Source organism: Aythya fuligula, chromosome 2 (genome assembly GCF_009819795.1).
Source record: "Aythya fuligula isolate bAytFul2 chromosome 2, bAytFul2.pri, whole genome shotgun sequence".
NCBI lineage: Eukaryota > Metazoa > Chordata > Aves > Anseriformes > Anatidae > Aythya > Aythya fuligula.
Window position 1 is genome coordinate 136828459 of NC_045560.1, and position 17538 is coordinate 136845996.

The window sequence follows — 17538 nt, forward strand, 5'->3', positions numbered from 1 at the left end:
AAAATGCTGTTCTAAGATAATGCCTGTGTAGTTTTCCCCCGGTGGGTAATGTGTTAACCAACGGTAACTTCAGTCTTTCCCAGTTACTCACACACGTGAATGCATATGCATGGGTTCAGGCTGTGTGTTTATACACGGAACTGACCTCATTTCTTTAGGCTGTGGGATAGAGAGTTTGTGAATAAATCACTTCTCACTGCCTTCTCAGCATGTTTATGCCTTCTGGAAGTCGAGCCTCCCAGCAAGCAGTCAGTACTTACGTGACCGCAAATTAGCGTTAGTCTTCTCTCCGTTTTAAAGTACTCTTCTGACATTTTGATACACTGCTGCTGTCTTGTCATGGGAGAATACAAATTCTCTTGCTCAACACGGGGTATGGTGGAGCCTCTAAACAGTCAATGAATGAGATGAGTATAAGGAGAATGCATCATGAAAGATAAGTGAGCTAAAGTTACTTTTGCAAACACAGAGCATGATTCTTTGCCAATCAACACATTCTTGCAGTGGTTTAGGTATCCAGTCCTTTGCTTTGGTTCTCCTGGTACCCCATGCATACGTGCTGTGAAACTGTTCCCTAACAGTACTTTTTTTGCTTCTGCTGCTGCTTCTCACAGACAGACAGAAAATTTTCAAATAGAAGCACTCTTAACCTTAGGTATGTCTTCTGAGATGGCTAAGGTAATCAGCTACACGTGTCAGAACAACAATTTGAACTGAAACAAAACCTTCCTTTCTCTGTCAGTATTGTCTGAGCACCAACCATAGACATCAGCAGAAGCAGGTAACGTGCTGATTGTCATTGAGCTTTCTGTGCTTAGTAATGCAACTCCCAATTTCCTGTACCAGCTGTAACATCTTCATTAGCTGCTTGTTCATCAGTAGGGTTATTTCTCCAAAAATTTTACATTGTGGACTGAAGAAAACAGGAAAAAGCGACAGTTTGAATTACAGCATGCTTTGCAGAGAGGTGGGATTCTCCAGGTGGAATGGAGAACAAGGTAAAAGAAAGTATGAAGTTAAAGATTTTAGGGTAGTGAGGAGAATATTGGGTGGAATGTAGGGATGGAAAGAGACAGGCATTAAATGGCTTTTTAATGAAAAAAAAAAAAAAAGTTATGTCCTATAATATACGAATTCTAAGAAACTCCAAAATATGACAGGGATACCAGTATCTCAGATGTGGTAATAGGAGGCAAAAAATAATTCAGAGAAAGTTATAGTGAAAAATTTACAGTTAAAGGAACTAGAATGTGTTTAAATAATGTAACCTAAAGAGATTCTAATATTCACAAATACTTTCTGTACAGAAGATTGAAAAGCCCCTTTCCCTACCCTCTATTTGCTTGGAATTACATGCCCTTCACCTTGGTTATCCCTAAGAGTCAGGAAGAAATTCCCTACCGCTACGACTCATGTTTTTGCTGTCTTTTTCTCCTTCCTTCAGTTCAGTGATATTTGCTGTGTCTCCAAACAGAACGTGCTTTCCCTCTGGGAACACAGAACCTTTTCAGGTTCCTCCTCAGGTTATTGATTTAATTTTGGATCACAGAAGAAATTCTTGTGGCTGGATTGGCAAGGACTAAAGATTTTCTTTTTAGTTGTCATCTATAGCATGGCTCTTTCTGTGTTTGGCTTGTTTGTTATAATAAACTGGAAACCTTACAAAACAAAATGCTCCGTTTCCACTAGATCTTGCTGTGCTGTACATTGCAGTTGTAGGCTTTCCACTACAAACCTTAATTCTGTGCTGTATAGAGGAGAGGTCTGTGCCCAGTGGGTTTTAAATTACAAACTGTAATAATTTATTTGGAGTCTTTACATTAGTTTTGTGAAGATGTCCACAGTAAAGTGCAGAGTCCTTAATTTGAAGGAATGTCACCCTAATCTGATCATTGTTTTAGTATTTCTTCCTCATCATTGTATGTAAATGTTACTTACCAGCAAGAATGCTTAGCAAGTATCAGGTTAATAGCACCATCAAGCTATCAGGAGTGTTGCCATATTAAAGGTTGCTGTTGATTTTTGCAACTGTTGCTACTATGGACACTTTATGTATTTTTTAACAATTATTGCAATTATGTTTGGTAGTATCTATTGTATAGTTAGGACTACTGAACAATCCATATCTTCTGTGCACAAAGTCTTTGTCCTCATTAATTGGAAAAATTACCTAAATTGTGTCTTTCAAAAGACTACATTACTTTAAAACAAACAAAAAATGTATGTTCCTTTAATATGTAAGACTTTGCAACCTACAAGGTGAGCAGCAATGAGTTTTAATCACATAGCTATTAATAACTCGTTGTGTCATTTGTTCGTAAGGATTATTTTACTCAGAATATGGATTGGCATGCATTGTGTACCATATATGGAATGCTGAATGCTTTTAACCCATAGTTTTTTAACCCATGTTTTTTCTCTATTTTGCTTGGACTGGGGAGTTGAAGCAGAGATAGGTTTAATACCCCCAATGATGAATTGTTATCATCTTCAGTAGTACACACAACTGTGGGACTGTGCAGACGTGCTCAAAGAAGACATACTCATACCTTCCTTGAAGTGCAGAGCCTGAAAAGATCCAGGGAGTGGAAAGCTAGTGCTAAATAAGTATTGCATTCTAGTCATATCCATAAAAATATTGCCTGTATGTACATTTTTTAAAGGTCATCTTCACTTATCCAATAAGTTTGCTTAGGACTTATTTCAGGCTTTGTAACATTGTTCTTTTTTTTTTTTTTTTTTTTTTTTTTTTTTTAACCAAACTTGGGTGAACTTCATACTTTTCCTGAAATGCCAAATTCCAGAATATTAAAAGTTGCTTCCTAAGTATGTAACTAACATTGCCAAGTGTGATGTCACTTTTACTAAGAAATGTCTGTCTGTAAGAAAACGCAAGGTTAATTCTTCTAAGACTAACAGGTAGTTTATTTCATGTTCTGTATTTGGAAAAATGTATGCTAGGATATATTCCAGGCACTGTGATGATTGTTAACCTTTCAGTAGTGGTTTTTTTTTTTTTTTTTCCCAGTTTGCTCATAGTACTCATGATATTGGAGTGGTTTTGAAAATCTGAAATTTAAACCACAAAAATGTGAATTTTGCTTGAAGGTTCTCTTCTTTTGTAGATAATGATAAAGTTAGGCAGCTGTACCTGGAGGGTGTACCCGTTGAGTGTGCTCACAGCTTTATCTGGGACCAGGACATCTGTAAGAACGTCACTGAAAATAAAATTTCAGAGCAGGTAACTAACAAGGTGGATTGCCATGGAGAAAATGGCTAACGGTCCACATACGAGACTCCTGAAACTTGTTTAACTCCAAAAGTAGTAGTTTACTAATGTAGTAGTTATCCAACTGCTGAGTTGAACTTTCTGTTCTGTAGCACTTATGTAATGTTCTTCTATAACCATTGTTTGTGATTCACTTAAAAGAAAGCTTTACTGGATTGTCTACAGGACTAAATCATCGTAGGTTTATTTAACTGAAAGATTTGGAACTGGATTTTCCTACATCACTTTAACTCGTGTATAGCAGATAAAAGGGATGAAGTGGTACAGAGAGGCTCTGTCCTTTTACTCTTCAGTCAAAGCTAGGTGGATTTTCCTGAAAAAAGAAAGGAAAATGAGACTAAGTAGATCCTTCAGGGCTTGAACTACAACACACTGTGTTGTGTCATTCTGGGTAATACCTGTGATTTCTAGACAGCTTTAGATGTGCTTTTACAGGTTTGAAACCTTGTATCTTGACATTTCTATTGGCAATGGAGGAGCAACCCACAAGTGAATGGGTGAAAAGGTAATCTAGTCACAAGAGGTGATAAATTTTTGGCACCATTATAACCCAAAATAGAAAATGTTCATATGGCAGAAACATCTCTCCAAATATTCTTGTGTTGCAAATTAGTTTTGTGTTCTTTCAAATTGACCACCACAGTGTAAAAAAGCAAAATGCTTCCAAAATGTTACATTAGCACATAACAGGATCAGCGCAGTCTTTGTGGTCTTCCTGCTGTTGTGAAATGTAATGTTTACCTTACAAGAACAGCTGATGCAGAAGGGATGTGTAAAGTTGCAGTCTGGTGTTCTTTTTCTCGTAAATACATTCATAATGCTGTACAATGAAATATAACAACCAATATTGACAAAGCCTTGGTGCCAGCATGCTTCATGCAAAACTGATTCATGACTAAATGCTCTTTTCATCTCCCTAGTTATGGTTCAGATTTTATCTAACTATCGACAGATTTTCTGAAAGCACCAGCTCAGTCTAGTCTTGTGCACAAATCTATAAATATCAAGTTGGATTACTTTTCCTCCTCACCTTTGCTGTACATTCTTGCTCTTGAGTTTCAATACCTGCCATCCATCAAGGAATATGGAAATTACAAGAGAGGGAAAAAAAGGTTACTTAAATACTTTTTCTAAAGGTGTGTTTTATGCTTCAATGATGGTCTGTTCAAATGTGTAGCATGTTTCTTACTCATTTTTCCTTGTCATAAGTTATCTCATGTCTGTGTTTCAGAACATTACTTGGAAAAGGAAAAAAGGTTACTAACTTATGGGAAATTTTTCCTCCTCCTCAGGATTTAAACCAAATGAGAGCCCAGTTATTGGTACCTGGATCACAGCTTGATTTGGGTCCTTGTGAGTCAAAGATTCCCATACTGTTGGTGCAACAGCCAGGAAAAATGGCTGGAGAAGATCGCCCAGGATGGGGGAGTGGCTGGGATATCTATCTCCCAAAGGGCTGGGGCATGGCTTTCTGGATTCCTTTTGTAAGTGACTTTCCTTGGAAACGGCAAGTAAATACAAGAAATGATGCCATTTGGTGTTAAATACTGATTTTAGCATTGTGTAATCAATTCGCTATCACAGGATCAAAATCCCCAGTAGCTTTCCGTATCTTCTGTTGGATATAACTCTGCCCACCTGGCAGTTTGAAGCTTGAAGTGTGGGGAGTACGAAAAGACAGCTAATCCTGTAGCTCTTGGGTTTTGTGTTTCCAAGAGCATGTGTCTCTAAAGAGAAATCATTTGATGCCAGCTGCTCATCCATTTCCAGCTTGGCTATCTCCACTGTTCTGACAACATTCTGTTGCCTCTGATTTGAGGGGAGCTTGAAACACAAAGTTTAAGTTAGGCTGAATATTTTCCTGGTGCTGTTAGGAGTATGTTACTTTGAATGTTTAGGTGGTTTTTATAGTGCCTTTCTACAGTTAACTGGGCAACATGTTTGAGTGCCTCACTCCACGCACAGAGTAAAGAATTTCTTCCTGACATCTAATCTAAACCTCCCCTCTTTTAGTTTAAAGCCATTCCTGCTTGTCCTATCACCATCTTTCAGTGTCACTATCCATCTTTCTTTATAAGCTTCCTTTAAGTACTGGAAGGCTGCAGTGAGGTCTCCCTGGAGTCTTTTCTTCTTCAGGCTGAACATCTCCAGCTCTCTCAACATTCCTGGCAACATACAAGATCAGAACCTGTGAAATTCTATTTATTTTTGTTGATTATTTTTCAAAATAACCTTAAAGAGCATGACTAATATTCTTGTTGAAGTCATTGTTTAGAACTGTGGAAATCATATTTAAGTTGATTTTTTTTTTCAAAAGCTGAAGCAATACTTACAATTTTTTAAGGCAGTAGCTTCAGGAGTATTACTGTCTCGTTTCAGTTAGTAACCAGGAATCAATACAAACATGGCTTTTTTGGGGTTTTGGTTTTTATAACAGATATATCGAGGTGTACGAGTTGGTGGCTTGCAAGAGGCTGCAAAGCATTCTGAATATCAAAGAACACCTCACAGTCCAAATGATTTCCCAGATTGCCCAGCGGGAATGCAGTTTGCCAAAGAACTGGAAGCCAGCCTTCTTGAAAAATTCAAACGGTAATGCTGACTTCAGGATTGATCATGAGAATGAGAAAAGAAGTAATGCTGCTTAAAGTAGTCTCTTAATTATCTGTTGTTGTGTTCATTTACACTTGGACTTTATGAAGAACTTTTACTAGAGTTTCAAATTCCAATATTAAAAGAAAAAAAATCTAAGCTGTACATAACAGAAAAGCTCTGCTAAACAGGCCATATAAATTAAGTAAAACCTATTTCCAGAGATAAGTTTGGTTACAAGGCGGTAATAAGGATTCATGACAACTTATTCCAAGCAACCTCAGCAGCAAACAAGAGGCAAGAGGAGAAGGCAAAAGCAGAATGTTAGAGTATTCTGTGGTAAAGAATAAAGTGAACAAAGGGTTGTATTTTAGTGTCAACTTTTTAATACTATTTTTAATACTAGATATTCTGCAGTTTGCCTTTGTTTTCATTACAATAAACACAAAACTCTTAACCATGCTTATGGGTCAGCTAAAAGCATCTTCTGTACAAACAGGTGTCAGCTCTCCTTTGGACTAGGAAAAAGTAGGAGAAATTCAGAGGAAATGGTGGTGGTGTCAGTTGTAGTAAGTAGAAGTATCCAGAATGGCAGAGAGAATGTAGAGGGCAGAAACACGACAGTGTTGTCTAGAAGCGTAACTTTAGAGTTATTGGTCAATGAGATTACCAAGTGAATGCACAGACAGCTTTCCGTTCTAAATACTTGTTTACAAAACACTGTAGAACATTATGGCAACATAGGCAATTAGCCTTTTGATGCCCTAATTCGAAATAAGGGCCTAAGAAAGAAATATTCTCACCTACTTGATTTATCATTAGGCGTCCACCTGCAAAAAGAGCAAATTACATCAAGCTGGGCACTCTGTCCCCTTTCATCTGTCCTTGGGAGCAGCTGACGAAGAATTGGGAAGGAAGAATGAACGCTTCGGAAGAATTTATCTGTCCTTCTTCCCCCGACGCTGAGCACTGTGCGACTGAAGGGAATGGCTTCTGTGACCCCAAACCAGAAGTGGCCGAAGAAGCTTCCCCTGAGACTGGTGAGGTAGAGGAGACCATGGAAATCGCAAGCTCTGAAGGTGCCATAAAGAGAGAGGGTGATCCAGGCAGCCAAAACTTGGGTGAGGGAGATGAAGCTACAACAAGAGGCTTTGTTGTTCTCAGGTATGTCAAAATGATACGCAAGGTGCCATTTCTTTCTTGGGAATAACTGAATTGGGAAAAGGAACAGCTCAGCTTTGATTATTAAGTTGAGAGAATGAATTGATCCAAATACAATGAGGAGGAGATTTAGTTTTGCTGAGGACCAGAATTTTGCCATTAAGTGAAGTCCTGCTTTTCTCCAGCAAACACCATGACTAGATGAAGTAAGGAATTATCTTAAATGTCGCAGTGTTGAATTTAACATTTTGGAGTTGACATGCAATGTCTGCTTTTTAAGTTTTAAGTTTTGCAACTTAAAAATTGTTGTATATATAAGCTTACATATTCTTTTTCTAGTGCATCATCTCAGGTGGTTCTTGCACTACTTAAATATCTGCAAAGAAAATAAAATCTCCTGCGTTTCAATGCAACACACGAGGGCAGCAACAGTGTTTGGAAAGTGTCTGACTGCAGATCTTCCGTTCTTGTGTAGTTACTACAGGAAGAAAATACTGGCAGTTCAGGACTGAATGTCACTGAGGGTTTTAAGGTATTTGAGATTAAAGCAGGTTTTAACAAGGAACATCTCCTTAAGAAGTACCCTAACACATGAATTCCACTCGCCCCTGTTCTTTTTGTGCTGAGTGATACAAACATCAGCTTGGAAGGTTATAGAAAGAAGCCCCAGGGCTTCCTTACTCATGGTCTTGCAAATCAGTGAGTTTCTGGATTTCTGTTGTACTACTTGTTAATAACTATCCTTGATGTTTATTTTTAAAACTTTTTAATAGGAGCAAGAAATTGCTAATGCAAGTAGCAGCCTGGTGCTATCCCACTTCTGGAAAAGATCGTCGAATCCGCCTTATTTCCCGACTTGGACAAAAGGAAATGACTGAAGATGTCTTTTTGCCGATCTTGATGCGCTATCCCAGGGCTCTCGTATGGGTCAGCTTGTCTCTCTTGAGGAAGGGGAACCCTGAGTTACATGCCATGATTTGCATCCCAACAGAAGATGACTTGCTGCATTTAAGCAAAGACAAACTCTTCTGCGGTCCTCAAGAACCCAAGCATCGTGACATATTCAAGCACAGGGTACAGGAGCTAAAAGAGGAGAAAAAGAAAAAGAAGAAGAAGAAGAAGAAGATGGAGAAGGAAGAGGAGAAAGATAATGTGGAGGCTCTAGAAAGTGACTCTCCCAGTGTTCTAGATGAAGAAACAACTGAGGAACATGAAGACCTCATACTTGGTCTTTGGCCAGACACTCTCCCAGATGTTACTTCACACTGCTCCAGAACTCTCCTGGGATATGTCACTCGAGGGGATTTTTCATTGGCTGCAGGCTGTGGAGAAGCCCTGGGTTTTGTTAGCTTGACAGGTTTGCTTTATATGTTACACGGCCAGCCAGCAGATAAAAAAGGGCTTGTTTTGTTAAGAACTCCAGCATCGTTACAGTACAGATTTGCCAGACTTACTATTGAGGTTTAAGTATCATTACAATGCAGCAGAATGCCAAAAATACCAAAGAATGTCTGCTATGTCTTCTGTGGCCTTTCTGACATGCCTCAAATTTGAGGAGGTGTTTCTGAGTCCCAGAGTCTTGAGTATGAAACAATTGAAAAGCTTTGTGACTTGAATCATGCAAATAACTGATGCATAAACAGACCAAGTATTACTTCTGATGTCTGCGCTGCTAAGGATTTATAACAGTAACTTATCAGTTGTAATCATCCTTATCTCTAAGAAGCACATAGTTCATTTTTCACCTCAGAGCAGTGGCTGCTATAACAGTCCTTACACAGCAAATCACAAATTTTTCCTTTTTGTGGTCAGATGGCTGATATGTTGTAACTTTCCCATTCACTGTTCGCCTACAAGCGAGTGCCATCTGTGCCTGTGCGTATAGCAAGGGGGTTTTACTACTTCCTTGGGTCCGCGGCTACAGTGGAATAGAGCTAAGTAGACAGAACTAGCACAGAAAGCAGGTGAGGTACTTTGGAAAAGCTCTGCGCTGAAATGAAATGCAAATAAAAGGTTGTCTGTTTGTATAATCTTAAATCATAGTAACTGAATCTCTTAAATTGGAAAGCATAATAATTTCTCTCTCAATTTTGAGAGGGAGAACTCTTTAAAAGATAGTAGAAGCCTTTCAGATGTAAATGGCTCTTGGTGGGTCAGCGTACATTTTCTGCTAATAAGTGGAGATATTTTGGTTCCTTAAAACATGAATTTATTTTTGTATGGAAATGCTGGGACTGAGGTTTTCCTCAATTTACAATAGGGTTTATGAACGTTGGACAAACAGTCATTAAACCTGTAAAGTGTGCAGGGGGCGGGTAAGGGGAGGAAGGTATTTGATTTGGCTGGGGAAGGGGGGCTAGTTAGTTGGGTTTGTTGTGGGTTGGACTTTTTTTCTTTTTCTAATGATAGCCTTAAACTTCCAGCCATTCTTGAGTTAAGCAGCTTAATAACGAGTTTACAGTAATACATTGTAGTTTAGTAGGAGCATGATACAAATATATATCAGTTGGTAACGTTTACCCTGAAATGATCATGACAAATAAAAATGTAATCTATTTGTGATTCAGGAATCTTCTGTTCAGCTTGGTTCTTTGAAAAACTAAATACAATCAGTTAACGGTTTTGTCTTTCTAAGGATCAGCCTGTAACTTAGTTCCTACGCTCACAGCTTCGTTTGAAAAAGTCTGAGGTGAATAAACTAATCTTGGGTGGAGTTTTTTTGTTGGAGGAAGGCTTTAGAGTACCTTAACTCTGTGAGCACCCTCCCTCAGTGCACCTGATGAAGTGACCATGGCAGAAACACGCCGAGAAGCTGGTCCAGCACCGTTTTGCTTTGCTTTGCCGGTAGATGGCCCCAGAGGAAAAGGCTTGGTGCTCTGCGGGTCCGGGCTTCACATGCTCGCCATGTGACTCCGAGCTCCGCAGCACGTAGGTATGTGGAAATAAAGAACCCCTTAAACATTACAGTCTGGCTGCTCTGATCAAGTTCTCTCATGGTAATAATCCTGGATTTAATGAACCTTTTGAATTGTGAGCTCAATTGAAATATTTCTAGGATCAGAGTTTCCAGAGCTGTGCTTCATGGGAAGAAAAGAGGGGAGGTGATGTTTATATGGCTATTTCCCCCTTTGCCTCCCCCCATCTCCTCAGATACATATTTTCTTGCCTCCCTAGACCTCACTTGTACGTGAGAAAGAATGAGGAGAAGCCCCCCACCCAAGCTATTATTTTTGCTTCTTTTCTGCTTGTAGATCTTTTGTTCACTGAATCTTTCCTTTTTTTTTTTTTTTTTTTTTAAAACATCTGGAGTCTTTTTTCTTTTCCTCCTATTGGTAATTTCTGCCAGGTTTTCATTTTGACACTTCCTGTTACTTTTCTTTGATTTCCATTCTCTCTTTCTGATTTATGATCCTCCTCTCTGCTGAGCCAATGAACAGAAACTGGAATCCAAGTGCATCCTGTTCTGTATATCTTGTAATATTGTTACACAGTTGTTTTTCTTTAAGTCGATGATTTATGCCTCAAGACTTCACTCTCCTTGTAAAATGCTCTGCGAGCCCGATAAGTTAAAAATGCTCAAAACTCTCAGCCAAAGTTTGTCAGAAAAACACTGTGACTTTATGTAGCTGCAAGGAAATTTTTATCTGTGGTTGGGATTTCCAGATTCGGAGTGTCTCAAGGGTGACTTAGTCATAAAAACCGTGTCAACACTGGATAATCAAACTGTGGATAATTAAGCCTGTGTTATCTCTTTGTCAGCTGGACACTACGTCTGTGTTCATCATGTTGAATCAGGTGTAGGTTGTGGCACACATCTGTTCTTAGGCTGTATCTCGTTGCAGTTACTACCCTTTGGTTAATTGCCCCGGAGCATCTGGATCAGCTCCCATGAGCCCTGATACACAGGCATTTTCGGGAACCCAGGAAACTCAAACCCAGTGAAAAAAAAAACAAAACACAACAAACTCATAAACTGTCCGGCTCCCATGCTGTTCTCCAGATAACTCTCTCAAAATGGATGCCAGCACAAACCCTTAGCTCTCATTCCTGGCTTCCAAGAGCTTTTGGAAGCCGAGGGGAAGCACAGAAGGCAATTCTGGCATTATCTGTAGCACTGAAGAGCTTGACTGCTACTGCCTGGTTGTGTAGCTTTGCATACCGCTCCCCTAGAGCATCTGAACAAATACTGTGCTCGAGATTCACCTGGCAAAGGGTTTTCTCCCAGCCTGGACCAAGGTAGTTGCCTGGTAGACAAAGAGAGCCTGCAGGGACTAATGGACCCACCAAGCTGAGTGCCTTGCGACTCAGATGCGCATACCTCACCACTGCAGATCCAGAAAACGGGGCTGCAGAGGAGAGTGGTGATTACTGAGGGGAATGAGGTGCTGTGGGACCGCTGCCAGCCCGCCGTGTGTTTGTTAAGGAAGTTCAGAGCAGGTCCAGGGCAATGGGTTTGTTTAGCAGCATGTAAGGACTGGAAGAAGTTACCTGGCAGAAAGGCAGCTGGGGTTGCTGAAACCAAGCTGGGAAAATAATCGGCAGGGTGACATGATGGAGGTGTAAGCCCCGGGGGCTCGTGGCACACACACGCACAGAGGGTAGTCAGATGCAGCAGCACGGTTTGCTTTCAGTGCTCCAAGTCTGGAAGAGCCAGACATGTCAAACGTGATCCGCTCACGTGTTTCTGTGAGGTAGGTAGAAGGAACAGAGCTGGGGGGAGATAAACTACCAGAGGCACATGGCTGAAGTGCTAAGACTGAGAAAAGCAGAAAAGCAATAGCTTTGTTTTATTTCCCCCAAATAAAACATTTAAAACAGTCCCCCACAGTCCCCTGCTTCTAAATGCTCTTCCCAGAGGTCAGCAATCCGAACAGTACCTGCAGTTTACCTCTTGCAAATCCAATTCAGCTGTACTAAAACTCTTCTTCGGGAACGTGGGTCTCATCAAATCCCTGCAAGAGGATTGAAAACTGAAATGAGATGTGCTGAAGCCATTTTGTGGCAGCTTTGAAAGTCAGAACCTACTTGTCCATGGACAAAATAAGATTAACGAGTTCAAGGTAGTTTGTAAAGAAAGCAGGGTGACAAATAGGATAGACAAAATACAGCTTTCATTTATTGCATCAGGCCTTGTCTTGAAGAAAGGCAGTACATTTTGTAGAAGGAAGAACACCTATACAAAATAATGTTTAAAAAAAATTCAGGATACTCTTAAGACATGCAAAGCTCGTACTATCATCAGCTCATCTAACCCATTCTAGCTGTCTTTTGATTCACGGGCTCACTGCAACACTGCTAATGTGGCAGCCTTGCACAGCTAAGCCAGGTTCTCAACAAACAGAAATCAAAAGATGGCCAGGACAGAGCAAGAATAAAGCAGAGACTGAAAGAGCAGTCTGAATGAAATTTCATGATCTAAATATGTGAGGATTTGCTGTGATTTCTAGAGAGGATGGTGTAATTCATTATTTCAGTTGACGTCAAGAAGCTCAAATAATAGGCGTGATGAGAAAGGCCATTTCCTTCAGCTCAGTCCTTTTTTCAGCATCCTATTTTTTAGCCCACAAACTGCTTTATTTTAAAAACAATGCAACAGTTGTGATGGGTCAGAGGGCTCACGCATCCATAAGCCACCATGCCCGTTGGGACTCTTTCACACATTATTTCTGTTAATTTCTAGTTTTGTTCTTTTGTCACACTGGGTAATACCAGAAAAGCCCTTCCTTCACTCTTCTTCCTTCCTTTTTCCCTTCCTCTTCCCCTCTCTTTCCCCCTCTTCTGTCTTTTATTAAAAGCATGAAGTGAAAACAATTCTAGCAGGCACAACCCATAATATAGAACTTTATTATTCAAAAGATAAAAGCTATCTCAGAAATAACCTATAGGATGCATCCTATGCATCCTACTTGTCTACTGTTGTGATCAGTGGTAAATACATATCCTCATCAGAGATTATTATATCACATATATACTTCCCCCGAAAATCTCCTTTGAGTTGTAACAGGTGTCATCCAAGGCAATTTCACTTGTGCTAAACGTGCTCAAAGGCTTTGAATGAGTTGGGTGAGAAAGAAAGATCGCACACATCAGTTTGATGCTCTTCTTTGGTGCTCAACAAATCCAGAATACATGCAGAGAGGAGAAACTTGTAAATATTCAATTAAAAGTACACTTTTCAAACTAATATTTAACACTGATTTTTTTATTAATTTATTTTCTAAGATGCATGTGGAAGTGCTTTTGATACGGGCCAATAGGGATTAAAGGGTTAACTATAGATCATTTATTTTCCTGTAAGACATTTTGTCTTACAGGAATCAATTGCATCCAGGTTCTCGGGATATTTTTACAGTGCAATAATTCTTGTAAATTTATTGGCAAATATATCAAGGGGGTTCTAACTGATATCACAAAAAAAAACACATCAAATTAGCTAAGAACTGCAACCAGATTTTTTTTCAAAGGGAAGCAGATGAAAATAACCATTAGTGCGTTAATAAAATAGTAGTCCGGTGAAAGTCTTAAAAGTAAATTAAATGTAGTTTCTGTTAGTCCTTTAAAGACGTTCTCTGAGCTTCTACACTTCGAGGTGTTAATGATTCGTAAGCATTAGAGAAAACTAAAAAAAAAAACACACTAGAGATAACTTCTATTAGTCCCTTCAAGAATTTACTGTGGGAAGCACAAGGTGACATGACTTTTAAATAGCAACTCCAAGTCTATACATTTCTGTAGCTCCTAAAGTGTCACCGTGGGATGGAGGAGGTTTCAGCACCCATGCTGGATGTTGCCCAATGGTGCATGCAGGTAGCTGGCCCCAGCTGAGATGGGCACTTGAGCATAATCAAAGAATTTGTATGTGGAGCAAAGCAGCTCTCTGCTGAAAGCCGTGGAAACCCAACCCTGCTGTGCTGATGGCGAAGCTCCTGACTCCTCAGATTTTGGAGAAGGAAGGGTGAGTCTAACAAGTAGTACAAAGATACTGATTCAGGCATTCTGGATTTATTTGCCAAAAAAGAAGGTTAGCAGACATGCAGAAGGCTAGTTTAACTCCTTTTTAAGTTGTCCAACACAACCAGAAATAGCCAGAAAATAGGAAGCCTGCCCTGCCTGCAGGCTAGGTTCTCATGTCATATGCGTTCAAGCCCTTTTTGCTGTGCAGCCCATTGGTGTGAGGCAGGAACTCACCATTCTCGCCAGTTGTTACTGTGCAAGTGCTTGCACATGGGAAACCACACGTGCTGCACACGGTAAGAGGCTTTCTAATGAAAGTACATTTAAATCACTTCTTCCCTTGGAGTAGGCAATGCAAATAATTCTTCTCTTTGATTGCCTGAGGAGTAGAAGAGGCTTGACACAGCTTTAAAATTAAAACCTCCAAAGCCAGAGATGGTTTTAATCTCCCTTGGTAAAAGCGCTGTGGTTTGAAACTTGAGTTTTCTCTTTATTTAGAAAGGTAGTTTGGACAGCACGCTATGTTTTAACTTGTAAAAATGCCGCAAGTTCAGCTGCTGTGAAGGAAGGTATCCTTGCAGCCTGTGGCTGTGCTGTTGAAATAATGGTGCAGATGTAGTAAAATAGATCACAACAGAAAAGCAGTAGTCCCAAGAAAGGCCAGTACAAATAGTGTGCTATCTGATAGCACAGAACATAAAAAACAAACAAACAAACAAACAAACAAACAAAAACATTAAAATACTGTAGATATCTTTTTTGGGGAAGATGTTCTTCATTTAGATTTTTAAACCAGACACAAAGATGCACCAGGTCCTGTATCCTGGTCTGCCTGCAGTGCCTCAGGCATCCCAGCTAGGGTTTGAAAGATGGACTCTCATTTTTTCTTTTTTTTTTTTTTCTTTTTTTTTTTTCTTTTTTTTTCTACTTATTTATTCACAATGCTAGAGAACTTGAATTGTTGAAATTGACAGATATTTTTCTATTTTAATACAGTATTTCAAACCAGCAGTGTGCAGCTCACCACAACCCCAAAGCAGACCTCATGGGAGGTTTGGGTCTGCTGCCCCTGCTCTGGTTGTCCTCAGGTACTTCCTCTAGGTTCTCTGCTGAGTTTTCTCCAGCCATGCAGGCAGTGCCCGCACCGTTCAGTTTTGTGTGGGATGGTTTCTTTCTGACAACTTTCCTGTTCCAGTGTAGTGGAGACCACAGCGGAGGGAAAGGCCATGTTTATGCTGTAAAATCCATTTTGGTTCTACTCCGAGTAAATCTTGGCCTTCATTTTGAAATACTGTGTACTTTTTAGTCAGACTTCCTTTTGTAAAAGGCCATCAAAAGCTGAAAGATTACTGTCCCACAGTACGAGGAGGGATGCTGTTAGTCTGGCCAAGTAGCTATCAAAAATATGCAGGAAATACACCATAAATTCATTTTTCTCCAAATGTTTTCTACAGGCAAGATCCCAGGCTATTAGGTTAACTCCAGGGACTACAAAGACAATGACTTGAACTAGAAGTCCCAGGACAGTAGCCAGGTTTCATGTGGTCTTCGGGGACGGGAACAAAAAACCCCACCAAAAATAATAACTTCCCTTTCGCCATTTGAGACGCTGAGCTCCACTGTCAGCTGGATTTCAGAATTTATTAAGAAGCAAGAGAGGTGACCTCCTCTATCTGCAAGGTCATTAAATTGATGACCATTAAAAACTGATTCTCATCCAGATCCATTTGTAAAATTAATTTACATATTTTCAAGAATGTAAATTAGTCTGTGGGGACCCAGCCTTGGAGAAAACATTTAAGTTGCAGTATCTGTTTCCATCTTTTCAGTCCTCAAAATGTTAAGACCAGTGAGTATGGAAACATATTAAAAACTTCAGCCGATCTCCTGACTGAAGTTCAACTCTCCTTCTCAAACGGGTGCTCAACATGGCTTCTGACCTCGAGGACAGGATATATATTTTATCCTGCATCATAAAATGATTGAAAACCCTTAAAAGAATCCCCCTTTGAACTTTGATTGTCATCATTAAAAATTCATTCCTTTAGGGTATTGCCTATCTTTGCTGATAGACTGCAGTAGGCACGCTTTAACTAACTGGATGTTTTTCTGTACATACCTTTGTTTTGTTATCAGGGTAAAATCATTTCAAGAAGAAAATATAAGGGTGGGAAATGAAAGGCAGACATTTTCCCTGACCCTTTAGACCCTTTAAGTATTTTTTCCCCCAGATATGAAGCAATATATCTTAGAGAAAACTCAATGAGATTATGGTTTCACAATAAATTAAAATAATTAATTTAAATTTAAAATGCAAATATTTTGAATAAAATTTTCTGTTTCCATTAAATCCAGCTGGTTACCACTTCTAAGACCTCAAATATCCTTGGATAAACTTGCTGGATGCTCCTCTTCTCTAACTCTCTTTTGGGCACCAGCATGTGCTCTGAACTGACTCCTTCCCTCTGAAGAATAAAACCATCCATCTCCATTTCCTGCCACTTCAAATTCAAGCCGGATGCTGAAGGACAAAAAATAGCGATTGGCAGAGCTGCGAGAGGGAGCCAGGACTGAGGAGTGCCGGCTCATCCAGCAGAATACGCTCATGTGAAACAATTCCTGGTCCAAGGAAACCAAACCAAAACTCTCACTATAACATCAATCACTGATAGAAACAAAAGCTGTCGTGCTTCTGAGCATACTCCAGCTTAATGAAGGGACAAGCAACTCGAGAAAAAAATGAGGAACCCCCAGCTGTGACAGCACATATGAGCAACATCTCTTCATGAGGGAAATAAAGCACTGAATTAAAATTTATGGCTTCCCAGTAGCATTACATACCCTGGGAACAGTGAATATTTTGTTCCTTCCCCAAATGACAAGTGTTAAGATCATAAAATCAAACTCAACTGGAGTAGCAAATTGATTCTAGACTATCTGGTTCTTCCAGGCTGTGTCACGCAGAGCAGAGTCAGTGGTTGGTTGCCTAGGGTTGCAAAATATTAGGAATAACACAGTATTTAGTGACTGCTCATTGCAAGCATGCCTCTGAGAGGGGAGGTGTGTTCATGTGTTACTGTGCTTAGCGCAGCAGAAACCCTAGAATGGAGTCAGTCCTGAATGTTGCGTTTCTAGCCAACTTTCCAACAGCAATGAACTAATAGCATTTCCAAAGGTTAAGGTTTCTGTAACTTTGCCAAATGGTAGGGTCATGCCCTGTTTTTCTGCTATTGCAATTTTCTTCCCTCATTTTTTTTTTTTCTCATGACCTTTTCCCCACTATTTGCCACCATCCATTTTGACCCTTTCCCGTATTGCTGCAGACCTTGAACATATTGTGGAAATTATCAGCTTTGTATTTGTGTTTTGCTCAGTCTGCAAGTAACTGCTGTAACGAATGTGCCTGAGCCTTAGCTGCTAATCATGCAACAAACAAGGTTGCCTCTTAACTTCAGACATGTGCAAGGTTATTCATGTCTCGTGTGTCTTGAAGGCTTAAGTCTGGCTTTCATGGAGTGTTAGCTTGTCAATAGTAAGCACAT

At 39.8% G+C, this 17538-nt stretch overlaps 1 protein-coding gene across 1 annotated transcript in view; it reads left to right on the plus strand.

The window, feature by feature from the left end:
- The window catches only part of POP1 (POP1 homolog, ribonuclease P/MRP subunit), a 30570-nt gene extending 20958 nt beyond the window's left edge, over positions 1-9612 (plus strand). The window contains exons 11-15 of the mRNA XM_032182872.1: positions 3126-3241; positions 4582-4773; positions 5727-5881; positions 6704-7045; positions 7816-9612. Coding sequence (XP_032038763.1) covers positions 3126-3241; positions 4582-4773; positions 5727-5881; positions 6704-7045; positions 7816-8509 — 1499 coding nt within the window. The 3' untranslated portion in view covers positions 8510-9612. The remainder of the gene's footprint in view (positions 1-3125; positions 3242-4581; positions 4774-5726; positions 5882-6703; positions 7046-7815) is intronic.
- The last annotated feature ends 7926 nt before the right edge of the window (positions 9613-17538 follow it).